General features: G+C 41.6%; 1 protein-coding gene and 1 non-coding gene across 2 annotated transcripts in view; one reads left to right on the top strand and one right to left on the bottom strand.

The window, feature by feature from the left end:
* The window catches only part of FAM189A2 (family with sequence similarity 189 member A2), a 78594-nt gene that overhangs the window by 13884 nt on the left and 50046 nt on the right, over positions 1-14664 (bottom strand). The window contains exons 3-6 of the mRNA XM_003782932.3: positions 11295-11405; positions 3808-3936; positions 2195-2302; positions 1930-2063 (exon numbers count right to left, since the gene is read on the bottom strand). Coding sequence (XP_003782980.2) covers positions 1930-2063; positions 2195-2302; positions 3808-3936; positions 11295-11405 — 482 coding nt within the window. The remainder of the gene's footprint in view (positions 1-1929; positions 2064-2194; positions 2303-3807; positions 3937-11294; positions 11406-14664) is intronic.
* On the top strand, positions 14207-14311 carry LOC111722986. The gene has a single exon (XR_002771609.1). It is a non-coding gene; the product is annotated as a U6 spliceosomal RNA (small nuclear RNA).

Below are 14664 nucleotides of genomic sequence, written 5' to 3'. Positions count from 1 at the left end.
CCTATTTTAGACACGGCAGTACCTGTTCTCTCCCAAAGGTATTTTGCTTTAACCTTCTACTTCCACCTTCCTCCTGGAATGTTCTGCAGGTACCAAGCCCCGATAAGAAGCTTGTCCTCTTCTTCCAACCTAGCTTTGGCCAGGGGCTGTCTCAGGACTCAGAGGGACCAATCCAGGGAAGCACCCAGGTCCTCAGAGAGCAGAATTACCCACACTATAAAGCACTTTTATGGTGCAGCAGAGAAGAGGCAGGAGAGAGAGGAGAAAGGAAGGTCAGGGAGTCCACAGGACCGGGAGCTGGACAGCACGACTCCCAAACCACATGAGTCACTTTCCCTTTCTGCCACTGCAGGAAATTAAATCTGTCTGTCGCCTCCTCTTAGGTCAACCAAGCGCTCATCCACAACCCCAGAGAGCCAAGGGATTCTTTCTTCAGAGAAGGCATTTCTCTTCCCAGTCACAAAATAACAGTCGTTTTTACCCTCCTCCCATGTACCTTTACAGACAGCCAGAGACTAGACTAAGGTTTTAGCAAATGCGTCCTACGGTACACCAAAAATACGTGTTTTGTTGCTATGTCTCTTCAGCCCCTGTAGTTCTTGGCTCATTTCCTAAAAGGCCAGGGAAGCCATCCCGGCCCATGAAGCATCGAAATTCTAGTAGGCCGCTCCCTGAACAACAGAGAGGCTGAGCTGCCCCACAGGCCTACTCTGCACCATCTGCCCACCCTGCTGACATCCCCTCTGGCCTTGTGGTCCTCTCTGCCTCTGCCCGGGCAGGTGAGCAGTCGGAGAGCCTGTGGGTGGGGTTCAAGTATATCTCTGAGGGACAAGTCAGGAAGGCAACCAATGCAAAGGCCGCCAATAGCAGCTGGGTGGTAGCTGGTCCAGGTGCCCTATTTCAAAGTCACATATGGTTGCCACGAACATCAGAAAATGGTTTCCCCAAATCCCCAAGCCTAACATCAAATTTATTTGACAAGTCTCTACATGTAGTATAGCAATGAAAATTAGAAATTTCTGGCCCTCTGAATTAGCAGGCTAAAGACATTAATCTTTCTATGGAATTCCAAGACTTTCTTTGAAAATTAAATATAGGTTTCCTTACCCTTTAAACTCAGCTTAAAGTTGCTTCTTCCAGGAAACCATCCTTGACTGGCTGACTCGCCTCACTAATCTGGACTAGGTGGACTTTGCGCACCCAAAGTCTCTCTTTTCAATAACTATTGTGATCCTTCCAACATTCACTTTTATGATCTGTGAGTTCCTTAATTGTAGTCATTTTGAATTTCAATAACCCAGCACAGCAACTTGCAAGCAGAGGAAGACTGATTTTGTGTTTGTTCAGTAAATGAATAAAGTCCTTCTTTAGAAAGGTTCAATTCTAGAAGTCGCATTTCATTCCACAAATAATAATTCTTAAGATTAAAGAAAGTCAAAATTTTGAGCTAGCGTTTATAAAGGAAAATAACCATGGTAGCTATTTTATCTAGACCGGGGAGATACAATTAATAATTAATGTCTTTTTAATGGGAGGGAAGAAGTTTGATTGTCGAGACCTGCTGATGGTGTTATAATGAAACATTGATTTGGCCTAACCGGGAGTGTTTCCAGGGCAACAGTGACTCTCAATCATGTCAAATTACAGCCGTTATCTCCCTCAGTGTCAATTTTCCTTAGAAAGCTAATTAAAATCGAAAACTTATATCTTTAGGTCAAAGTGTGACTTTTCTTGGACTCATCTGGTTTATCAAACGAAATGCAGGAGAGAGAGAGAGAGAGACAGAGAGAAAAGAACACTCTGAAAAACAGCACAAACTGTCTAAATAACAAAGAAAAGTCACAGTCCATGTGGTGAGTTCTGGAGACCTCTCAGTCTTCAAAACCCAGAACATCCCCGCAAGACTGCAGGGGAGTGTAAGAACGATACCTGCGGTTCATCCGGGGCGTGCAAGAGTAAAAGGTGGCAAAATAGGACGGGGGAGGCACAGGAGGCACAAAGTCATCCGGGTCTGGGATGTGGCCATGTTCTTCCACTTCTTCAGTAGAAATCTGGGATTCATCCTGATGAAATAGCACCCGATTAGGCAACAACTCTCATTACAAAGGCCCAAGGAGGAAAGCAATGGATTACACAAAAGGGTCAGCAGGCTGGCCCAGCCAACACAGTTCAGTGCCACCTCCCACTGACTCACCACGCAGGATCTTCTGGTTGCGAATATCTGGAGGTAGCGGAGGGCGGCAGCCACCAAGCAGACAGTAGTGGTCAGGGCATTCAAGGCACACAGGGCGAAGAGGACTTTCTGGAACAAGGGAACAATGACACCACTAAGTACTCCAATGTGGATGACCCCAGTGCAATGTTAAAAAAAAGTTAACAAAAAATAATAATACTGGGTGGTGCCTGTGGCTCAAAGGAGTAGGGCGCTGGCCCCATATGCTGGAGGTGGCGGGTTCAAACCCAGCCCCAACCAAATAATAATAATGATAATAATAATAATAATAATAATAAAACTGTCCCAATTCTCAGGAGAAAAGGCATGTAAAGGTGTAGGCGGTGTCTGGTTCGTGGAAAGTGCTGAAATAAGTGCTGGCTTCTTATCCCAGAAAGACCTGGTATTACAGTATACCTTTTTGCAAGAACATTTATCCAGAAATGTTCCTTCCAAGAGAGTAATGCATTTCTCTTTTGAAACTGGTGTCCCCAGGGATAGCAATTTCCAGCCTCCCACCAGGACACATGGTGCTTAATCTGTGGCCACCAATTCTATTTCTGGAGCCATTGGCCATGCTGCCCTACCACCCAACTAGGACGCTGCAGAGGCCGGGCTAGCCAGAGTGTAAATAGGACCTCTTTCCTCTAAACACACATCTCAAAATAGCAGCAGACTATTCCAAGAGTTTCTGTTGCTACAGTCCTGGCTCCTTAACGGGGCTTTCCCCAAACTAAGTCCTGGCTCAAAAACTTTGGGGGTGACTCAGCTACCAAAAATGCAGAAGCCAGAGGAGCAGGCCGCTGCCGTATCCCTCATGACCCAGAGCTGCCAGCTTTGAACAGTCCTCTTTCTTTGCTTAGAGATTCCTCCTCCCCACTGAAAATAAACCCAAGACAAGATCTAAAGAAAGCTGGCAGTAATGGAATCTCCAAAAGCCAATACCTCGGGGTTCACCAGCTGATTTTGTCACTCACTGGGCTAATGTTCCTTAAGTCAGGGCACAATTTACATCCAATTCCCTGACAAAGGTTGATTGTGTATTTCTCTTCCACTGGAATTATCTGTTTGTTTTTAAAATTTCTTTGGCATATTATAGTTGTTGTTTATTAAACAGGAGATAAAGTGCTTGAACTTCCCCTATATTTACTGGCCAGTATCTCTCCCTAGTCAATGTCCCAGCCTACAAGACTCACTTAAACCAACAAAGTTGAGGATCAGAACAGTGACAAGCAAGCAATTTAAAGATTTTACTAACAGCCACGTCATACGCATGTGTGTATGTACATATGTGTACGTGTGCATGTGGGTGCATACTCATATAAAGGGAGTCAGGCTGCTTTCGATTTTTTACTATCTTATGGTTCTTGAACACAAAGAAAACTGTCCATACATAATTTATCACACACCATAATCTGTGGTTCTTTCTGCACTCAGTTCTGCCTCTGGGTCACTAATGAGGGGTCACTCATATCTGCTTTCAGCAGCTTCACTATTTAAGGAGGTAACAGATAGGAATATTTCACATAATTTTTGCCTTCTCTGAGGATTCCATGGTGGATTTAACAGGAGGGGTGGGAATCTCTTCAAGGTACCTTAAGTAAAAGATGAACAGCACTACAAGGCTGAACTGGAAAGAGTTTCAAGGCATTTTCTTTGTCTGTACATTTGGCTGGCTGAAATTCTTCACAACAGAAGCAAATCTTGCCTTCACCTAAGTCCACCTTAAGGAGAAAAGGTAGAACAATAATGCGATTATTAAAAATACCTTCGCTACAGCACAGACAGGGCACCAGCCCTACAGAATGAGATGTGGCAGGGTTCCATGTCAGGCAATGCCTCTATCAGTGAAGATGAGCTAGAGCAGTGGTTCTCAACCTGTGGGTCGCGACCCACAGGAATTGTATTAAAGGGCCATGGCATTAAGAAGGTTGAGAACCACTGGATTTGGGCATGCTGTGGCAACAACCCAAATCAAAACTTGTGTAACTTACCCAACAAAGGTTATTTCTTAAACATGTGATATGTCAGGACAGCAGGGACTCTACATATCACACTCCTTAGGGACCCAGATAGATGGACCCTCCACCAGCTCCACCAGCTCAATACCACGGCATGATCACCATGCCAGAGAGATGGAGAGCACCGAAAGTATGGTTGCCGGATAAAATACAGGAAGCCAAATTAAATTTGAATTCAGATGAGCAACAGATATATTTTTTAGTATAAGTATGCCCCAAGTATTTTAAGAAGCATGTTTATATTAGAAAATTATTAGCTATTTATCTGAAAGCCAAATTTAACTGGGAGTCCTATAATTTTACTTGTTAAATCTGGCAACTCTAGTGAGAAGCTTTCTCGCAAATGACACTTATCACCTTTAACTCACAATGTCATTTCCAAAGCAAATCACACGGACGCAGCTAACTCCAAGAAGGCAGGGAAGTCCAACCCACCACGCCCGTAAGCACATGGTATATCCCATGAGCCCTCACCCTAGACCCTGTAGGCTTGAATGAACCTCTCAGTTCACATTTCCAGTGCAGTCATAGATTCTTGTTGTTTTGTTTGAGGTGAAAACATTATTGAAGAGTAACTTTGTATATTTTTAGTGAGATGCTTTGCAGATGTTTAGTCACTTTCCCAAATTTCCCTTGAATCGGGTTGTGAATATACATAACACCTGATTTGGGGTAACAAGACCTCTAATTTTAGGGCAGAGTTTCAGTCTTACCTGTATGTTATTTGAGCTATCAAAGTTGGCTACTCTATTTTGACTAAAAGGAAAGCTAGACCTCTTCTATTAACTGTTGAATTCATTAGATGGCTTTGACTTCGTCAGCTGCTAAATTCTTTAGGAATCTTTAAGAATGACTGAACATCTGCAGTGTTTTAGTTGCTAAAAGAGAAGGATAAAAAGACTTCTTTCTTATTTAAGATTTTTAACCTCTAGTTATAATAATAAATTTCATAGTTTTTTTTTTCTAAATTAGGAGAAAACTTGGTTCCTCCTAACTGTGGTCCCTAACTCCCAATCTGTGAGCTATTACTGGGCCATACAGTAGGCGGTGAGCAGCAGGCAAACAAGCAAAGCTTCTCCTGTATTTATAGCTGCTCCTCATCGCTGGCATCACTGCTGAACCCCTCCACCTGTCAGATCAGCAGTGGCGTTAGATTCTTAGAGGAGCGTGAACCCCACTGTAAGCTGCGCACAGGAGGGATCCAGGCTGCTGCTCCTTATGAGAATCTAATGCCCGATGATCTGAGGTGGAACTGAGGTGGTGATGCCAGTGCTGGGGCCATCTAGTTGCAGGAAAACAAACTCAGGGCACCCCTACCCCGACTCTGCATCACGGTGAATTTTATCATCCTTTCATTATATATCACGATGTAATAATAACAGAAATAAAATGCACGATAAACGTAAGGCTCTTGAATCATCCTGCCACCATCTGCCTCCACTCCGATCTGTGGAAAAATTCTCTTCCGTGAAATTGGCCCCTAGTACCAAAAGGTTGGGGACCACTGCCCTATAAGACGAGCCACCCAGAAAGCTAAGAAAAAAAATCCCACTACTGCATTACGTAACTTCTTTTTCTTTTGGTTTGGTTAGAGTTTCTCTCTTTTGAGAAGAAATTTACATACACAAATCTTAAGTGTACCATTTGAGACATTTTGAGTAAAGCGACCCTGGTGTAACCCAAATCCTCATTAACGTACAGAGTATTATCGACTCTGGAGAAAATACCCTCCTGCTCCTTCTCCATCAGTCCCCGTCCCTGCCCGCTGAGAGATGCCACTGTTCTGGTGCTCTTCATCACACTGGAAGGGATGCATTACTATATCATATTTTGCTATAAATTCTTTCTCTGCTACACAGAATTACATCTAGGGTTACTTCAACGGGCTCCATCATCTCTATCAATTCATCCCCACGTGGTTTCTGTCCTTCCCTGGTTTTCTGTGGAGATTGCTAGCTGGGCACTGTTGCTACCCCTAAAGCTACAATCCCACATACACGCACGGCTGTTTCAGTTGGAATTTTTCTTCCGTTATCTCACGTCTTTGAAGATACTGCTAATATCCACGCTAGCTCTTGCCATCCACCTTGCCCATCAGACAGGCTTTCTCCAGGGAGGGTCCAGACAGGTGGGAACTTTCTCACCTCAGGGATCACCAGCTTTCTCTTTGCCCTTCTTCCATAACTATAATAGTCCTTACACGAGGCTGAATTCAGCAGTGAATGTCACTCCTTGAATATCCCTCCTTTCTCCTTGAAAGTCTCAAGGTGAGAACTTCCTGTTTTAATACTAACAACACTATTTACTAGTAAGAAATAATCAAGTAATGAACGTATCAGCCACCACTCTGCTCACGTACCCAAGTTTCACACCTCCCAACAGGAGCCAAACCCTCTTTTTTCAACATGACGCAGTACAACTTTTATTTCTTGTTGGAGCAAGCCTCCCAATCTTACTGGAGAACCCTACTGCCCTCAGATGACACTAGATGTCATTTCACACAGTCCATTATTGATACAAGGTACTCAGTGAGAAATCAGGCCCATGTGGGCCGCACACAACTGGCTTCATTACTCACAATAAACACTAGCAGTCTAAGCACACAGAAGCTCCAGCTATCTGAACATTTGGGGCTAGACAGTCAATAGCAAAATTTTCTGGATGGATGAAAGCTACTCCCCTTAAGACTATTTGAAAGTTTACTCATTATAAAAATGATGATAAATATCAATTACGTTGCCCACTGGACACAAGGAAGCCCTGAGGCTCTATGGAAAGTGACTCTAGGTAAATTGCATTGTGTGTTCCTTGTTTCCTCTGTTCCTGATCCTTGCCAAGTCTAACACCTTCAACTCTGTTCTTAATCTCATCTCTGCCCCATTATTTCTAAAGGCTTATTCTAACTTCTTTTCAATCTCTTTAACCTATATCCACAAACAAGCCTGCAGACGGCTCCCCAGTTCTAAATGATAAACATCCCCCCAACCTCGACACTATTACCTGAAGCTGTCAGACTCTGCCTTCCTCCTCCTGCCATCCTGTGGTTCGAAGTCCTAGCTGCACATCAGAATTGTCTGGGTAGCTTTTTTAAAATAACAATGCCATCTTTAGCCACCAGGGAACAAATTAAATAACAATGAACTCTCATTTTAGGTTCATCGGACTGGCAGAAAATTAAAAAGAGAACGCTTTCTGCTGGTGGAGATGTAGAGAGCCACTGGCAGAAATGTGTGTTTATGCCCATTCATAAAGGAACTGACCATCCATTGTAAACTTAAAAAAAAACACTTGTTTTCCAACCACTTTGGAAAACTGTTTATTACCACATGATCCAGCAGTTCCATGCTTAGGTATTTACTCAAGAGAAATGAGAACAGACACCTCCAAAAAACCCATATGAAAATGTTCACAGCAGCTTAGTTCATAATATCCCCAAATTGGAGGAAACCCAAATGTCCAGCAACAGGAGAAGGGATAAAACAAACTGTGATATCGTTACACAATGAGATACTGCTCTGCAAGAAAAGACCAAAAGCAAACAACTGCTGCAATATAAAAATACAGGTGAATCTCAAAAACATTACACTGAGCAAAATAATTCAGACACAGAAAGGTATATACCACATGACTCTCTCTATATGAAGTTCCAGAACAAGCAGAATTAATATACGGAGAAAGGAGGAGGAACAATGGTTGCCTATGACAGAGTAGAGACTGCCTGAAAAGGGATGCCCAAGAACTGCCTACAGCGATGGAACTGCTCTAGCTCTTACTTGGAGTAGAATGTGAAAGTTTACATTGTCAAGATTTGTGTGCACACTGGCTGGGTGCCGTGGCTGTGAGCACTCTGGGAGGCCAAGGCAGGAGGATCCATTGAGGCCAGGAGTTCCAGACCAGCCTGAGCAAGAGGGAGACCCCATTTCTACTAAAAAAGGAAAAACTAGCTGGGCGTTGTGGCAGGAGCCTATGGTCCCAAGTACTCAGAAAGCTGAGGCAGGAGGATCGCTTGAGCCCAAGAGTTGAGGTTGCTCTGAGCTAGGCTGATACCATGGCACTTGAGCTTGGGCCACAGAGTGAGATTCTGTCTCAAAAAAAAAAAAAAGATTAGTGTATACACTGGTCAAAAATCAATAAGCTGCACTCTTAAGGTCTGTGCCTTTCATTGTAAAAAACGGATAAAATCATAAAATGGTTGAATTTGTAGTAATCAAAGAGACTTCAGGAAAAGACACAGGGCTGAGAACAACATCCTGTCTGGAAACCTACTCCCCTTAGGACTAAAAGCCTCCAGGAGGACAGGTAGGACGGTCTTCATGGCGGCACTGTTTCTGTTGGCCAAAAATCCAAGCTACCAGAGACAACAACACAATAGAAACTAACTTGTTAAAAGAAAATAAGGGTGTTCCTGTCGTAGCTAGTGTATCTTTAAATGATACAACTTGGAGGGAGAAAAACAAAATGCAGGGAAAGGTATACAGCACATCCCCTTCTTAAATAAATCATAAATAACTTCACCCTTATATATTACATAAGATTATATGATGAAAATATCATGAAATAAGATCTCCCCAGCTTGTTACTATGGATTTGGGGCAAGCGATGTGGGGGGAAGAGGAAAAAAGGAGAGAAGAACTTCCCTTCCTCAAAAATACTTTGTCAACAGCTTCCCCAATGCAACAATCATGGTGTGGTCCTGTGATTATGATATGATCTCATTATGTATGTTACTGTGCTTATTGTGAGGCCTAAAACACAACCAAATACCTAACTGCGCTATCCCTGAATAGTGGAAATTCAAATAATTTTGTTTTTTGAGACAGGGTCTTGCTCAGCCACTGAAGCTTGAATGCTGTGGTAGGATCACAGTTCACTGTGGCCTCTAACTCCTGGGCTCAAGCAATCCTTCTGCCTCAGCCTCCCACGTAGCTGGGACTACAGGTCCATACACTATCATACCAGGATAATTTTTTTAAAATGTTTTGTGTAGATATAGGATTTCATTATATTGCCCAGCCTGGCCTTGAACTCCTGGCCTCCAGTGATCTTTCCACATTAGCCTCCCAAACCTCTGAGCTACTGCGCTTAGCCCATTCAAATCATTTTTAAGTTCTACCCTATTCTTTTCTGGTTTGATGATGGGAAAAAAAAATTTAATTAAAAATACACTTAATACATACCATAAAGAATTCCTACAATTCAACAACAACAAAATAACCTGATTTTAAAATGAGCAAAGGGGCCAGGCATGGTAGCTCACACCTGTAATCCTATCACTCCTAGGAGACAGAGGCAGGAAGATTGCTTGAGCTTAGAAGTTCCAGACCAGCCTGAGTAAGAATGAGACTCCATCTCTACTAAGAATAGAAACAATTAGCTGGGTGTTGTGTTGCATGCCTGCAGTCCCAGCTACCTTGAGAGGCTGAGGCAGGAGCAGTTTGAGGTTGCTGTGAGCTAGGATGACGCCACAGCACTCCAGCCGGGGCAACAGAGTGAGATTCTGTCTCAAAAAAGAAAAAAAAAAAAAATGGGCCAAGGACTTGAATAGACATTCTTCCCAAGAAGACATACAAATGGCCAACAAGCATATGAAAAGATGTTCAACATCATTAATCATCAGGGAAACACAAATCAAAACCACAATGAGATATCATCTTATACCCACAGGATGGCCATTATCAAATAAATGAAAGATAACTAGGTCAGCAAAATGTGGAGAAACTGGAACCTTGTGCACTATGGGTAGGAATACAAAATGCTTCAGCTGCTAAGGAAAACAGCCTGGAGGGTTCCTCAAAAAAATGAAAAACAGAATTGCCAAATGATCATACGATCCACTTCTGGACATGAATGCAAAAAAATTAAAACCAGGACCTCAGAGAGAGAGTTTCTCCATTTCAGGGAAACCTCTTTGTGCTGCCCACATTCACTGCAGCGTTATTCATAATAGCCAAGAGGTAAAACCAATCTAAATATCCACCAAAGGATAAATGGATAAACAAAATGTGTCATATACAAACAATGGAATATTATTCAGTCTTGTAAAAAGGGAATTCATGTTACAATATGGATGAAACTTGAGAATGTTATGTTAAATGAAATAAACCAGTCACAAAAGGACAAATGTTATACGATTCTACTTGTATGAAGTATCTAGAGTAGCCAAATTCATAGAAACAGAAAGTGGAATGGGGATAGTCAAGGGCTGGGTAGCGGAGACAATGAGAAGTTCTTGTTTACATGCAAAGAGTTTGGGTTTTGCAAGATGAAAAGAGTTCTAGAGATTGGTTGCACAATAACATGAGTGTACTTAATACTACTGAACTGTATACCTAAAAATTATTAAGTTGGTAAATTTTATGTTATGTGTTTTTTACCCCTTAAAAATTTGTTCAGACCGGGCACAGTGGCTCACGCCTATAATCCTAGCACTCCGGGAGGCTGAGGCAGGAAAATCACTTGAGCTCAGGAGTTTGAGACCAGCCTGAGCTGTGAGATCCCATCCCTACCTTAAAAAAAAAAGAAAATTTTAAGTTGAGATGGTACAGGTCTACAACCTCTGTTCCACAACTCTGAATTCTAAAAAGCTCTAAAAACCAGAAGTCTTGATTACAGCCTGCTGCTCCACTGGTGTGCTAAATAATAAATGGTACAGGCACCATATTCATCTTCTAAAATTTGAAAAACTAACTTCTGACATACACCTGGCCTCCAAGGATTTCAGATAAAGGACAATTGACCTGTATTCACATAATATCCATTTTTCCTCTTTAGATGAGGGCAGACAGAGATTGATTATGGACACCTGACGGATCTATTCGCTAATGATGGATTACAATGATGGTTATATTCGCTAATGATGGTTTATGCTGATCCCTACTTTGGAAAAAACAATTGACAACCTGAGTGGAATAATTAGAAGGCAGCTCTTTATTTTGTTTTTTATTTTCCTTTTACCAATTTCAGGTTTTTGTTGCCTCGTACTGAACATTACAAGTCATGCCAGGAACACCAGACAGCCCAGGGTCTGCCCGGATGCACGGTGATGTCATAGGACAGCTTACCAGATCACACCGGGGTACGCTGGACACAAACTGGGCCCCCTGGCAGCCCAGGATAAATCCAGCGAGATTTAGTAGGACACAAACCACAGAGAGCAGCACAAAGAGGTTTACCTGAAATGGCAAGAGAATGGGTAGTTAGAGAAAGAAGGCAGCTAACTTTGGACACAGTTTTGACTGAATAAAAACACCCAACTTGCAAAAGGAAACTTTTTTATTTTTTTTATTGTTTCAGATTAATCGAGGGTATAAAGAATCAGAGCTACAATGTTTGCACTAGTTAGGTAAAGTACTTCTTAAAATTGTGTCTCACCCGCAAGAGGTGTGCCATACACCCTAACATTGTGCTCATTCAGTGGGAGCACACCCATACCCCACACCCACTTCCTTATTCCCCCACCCCCACCTTAGGTTGATTTGAGTTTTTCTCTTATGTGGACATATATTAGATCATCTACTGGCTAGGAAACTTGTTTTTTTTAGAGGTCACCAGCATGTCTTTAACATAACTAACTTTGCTCACATTTTAGAATTGTTTCAATTACACTGAGGAATGCCATTGACTCTCAAATCATCTCCATAAACTCAAGTCCCCGTTTTCCCCTCTTTGCAAATAGTTCTCACTCCCTTGTCTTTCATCTCTACATTACACTAAGCCTTGGCTTTCTCCTTGAGCCATTCTCTCCTTGTTTTTTAGTTTTGTAGGAGCAACACTAAGTCTACAAATGGAGAACTCTGGAATGTGAGTGGAACCCAGGGGAATCATGGAGCTCAGAGCCATCCCAGTCCAGGAATCACATTATACAGATAAACAAAAAGACGGATCTCTTTTCATTTCAGAATGATTTGGATAGCAAAGAATAACTACACAAAGATCTTCCATGTGCTTTTATCCAAAGTTAAGTAGTACAAATATTGTTCCAAATAATTAAAAATTGGCAGTACTCAACCAACAATCCAGCATTTACTTAGTACAAATTAGAGACTCTATAGGATTTTCACTTTAAGAGCTATGATTATTCTAAATATAAAACCTTATCACACATACAAAAGCAAAAATAAAGACAAGAGCCAATGATTATCAGTGTTAGTACTCAGCATCAATTCGGGTACCTGATATGTCAGAGTTGTCTGGTAAATGAGTTCACAGATGAACTCTAATGGAGGAACCTTGTTCTTTAATTATTGTTGTTATTCCAAGTCAAGCTTGAAAACATCTCCACAGACCCATTTTATGAGTCAATATTTGATATCATAAAACACCACTTTTCCTAAGGAGAATTTCTCCTCCTCTCCAAGAGGAATCTGGCTTCTCTTTGTATATTGTAATTTGTACACACCCTGTCATCAAATCTTTGGGTAAATGCTGGCAGTGGCTGCTATTGTGACTGTTTCCCAGACTGGGCTCCTCAGTGTCTACAGGACTTGACTTGAACAGCACATAGCATGCGTCCCCTCTCGCCCTATGTCATTCATGACTGTACCAAAGCTTCTTGGAAAAGTAGAATGTATAATTGGCAAAGGACAGAGCATGATCTTCCCACATGGGCTTCTTTTACACACTGGTAGTTGCCATCCAAAAAGATCTAATATATCTGGATCTTCATACCCAACACCACTATCACTGTGACTATGGGAAAATCTTTTTTTTTTTTTTTTTTTTTTATTGAATGGTAACTATGTACATTAATGCACTTCTGGGGTACAGTGTGGGGTTTTCACATGCAATCTGAAATACTTCCATCAAACTGGTCAACACAGCCTTCATGTCATTTTCTCAGTTATTGCTTTAAAATGTTCACATTCTACTCTTAGAAAGATTCACCTGTACCCCTATAAGATAAACCTCAGAAGTGATCCCTCCAAACCCCCTCCCTCCACCCATTCCCTCCTCCTTCTCCCTCCCCCCTCCCCATATTCTTAGGCTATTTGGTTATAGCTTTCATATAAAAGGTATAAATTAGTTTCATAATAGGGGTGTGTACATTAGATACTTTTTCCTCCATTCTCGTGATACTTTGCTCAAAAGAACATTCTCCAGCTCCATCCATGTGAACATGAAGGACGTAAAGTCTCCATCCTTCTTAATGGCTGCATAATATCCATGGTCTACATATACCACAGTTTGTTGATCCATTCGTGGATCGATGAGCACTTGGGCTTCTTCCATGACCTGGCAATTATGAATTGGGCTGCAATAAACATTCTGATACAAATGTCTTTGTTGTAATGCGATTTTTGGTCATCTGGGAATATACCCAACAAAGGAATTGGCTATGGGAAAATCTTGAACTTTCCTTTGGAAAAACAAAAATTTAATGCAATATGATATGCCTTGAAAAGAAGGTGTGATTACAAGCTCTATGTCCACCGACACTCTTAAAATTAATATCATCACATACAAAATGAGTGAGCGTTCATTACTTACAACACTAGACCGCCAAATCTCTTCTTAAAAATCTTAAATCCAACTCACTAAAGGACACAATTAAGAAAATCAACAGGTAAGCCACAGACTGGTAGAAAATACAGTGGAACCTCTGTAAGTTGACCACCCAAGGAACTGTAACAAGCTGGCTAACATACAAAGGTGATCAATCTTAGGAACTAGTCCTATTATACTGATACATACATGTCCAGTCTATGAAAATTAGGTCAACTTTGTAGGGAGGCGGTCGACTATGAAGATTCTACTGTATTTTCATGCATATGTTGAACAAACAACCTGTATCCTGAATATACAAACAGCTTCTCAGCCCAATAATAAAAAGACAAGCAACCCAATTAAAAACTAGGATATAAAAGACCCAAATAGATATTTCTCTCTCTCTCTCTCTCTCTCTCTCTCTCTCTCTCTCTCCCCGGCCACCTCTCTCTCACACACACACACACACAGGATATAAGAATGGCCAACAGTGTGCTTTGGTAACCCATGTACAACAACTGGAACAATATAGAGAAGATGAGCATGGCCCTTGTACAAGGAAGACCCATGAATTAAAAAAACAAAAACAGAAATAAATGGCCAATACACGCATGAAAAGGTGCCCAGCATTATTAGTGATCACGAACATAAATTAAAAACCATACTGACATATCATTTTACCATTTCACACCAACTAAAGTGGTTTAAATTCAAAAGACTAACAATACCAAGTGTCAATGAGGATGAGGAGTCCTTTACTTATAAAGGCATAAGATGGTTCAACCACTTAGAAAATCGTTAATTTCTTAAAAATTAAATATAAATTTTCCATGTCAAAGAATTCCAAATAACGTATGGAGATATTCCAACCTAGATTCCCTGCCCCTTAAGTGTGGGCTGCACAAGATGGTTTTCATCTAGGCTCGGCGCCTGTGGCTCAAGCGGCTA

This window comes from Otolemur garnettii, unplaced genomic scaffold (assembly GCF_000181295.1).
Source record: "Otolemur garnettii isolate 467f Iridium unplaced genomic scaffold, OtoGar3 scaffold00006, whole genome shotgun sequence".
NCBI lineage: Eukaryota > Metazoa > Chordata > Mammalia > Primates > Galagidae > Otolemur > Otolemur garnettii.
This window is presented reverse-complemented; position numbering and strand designations above follow the sequence as displayed.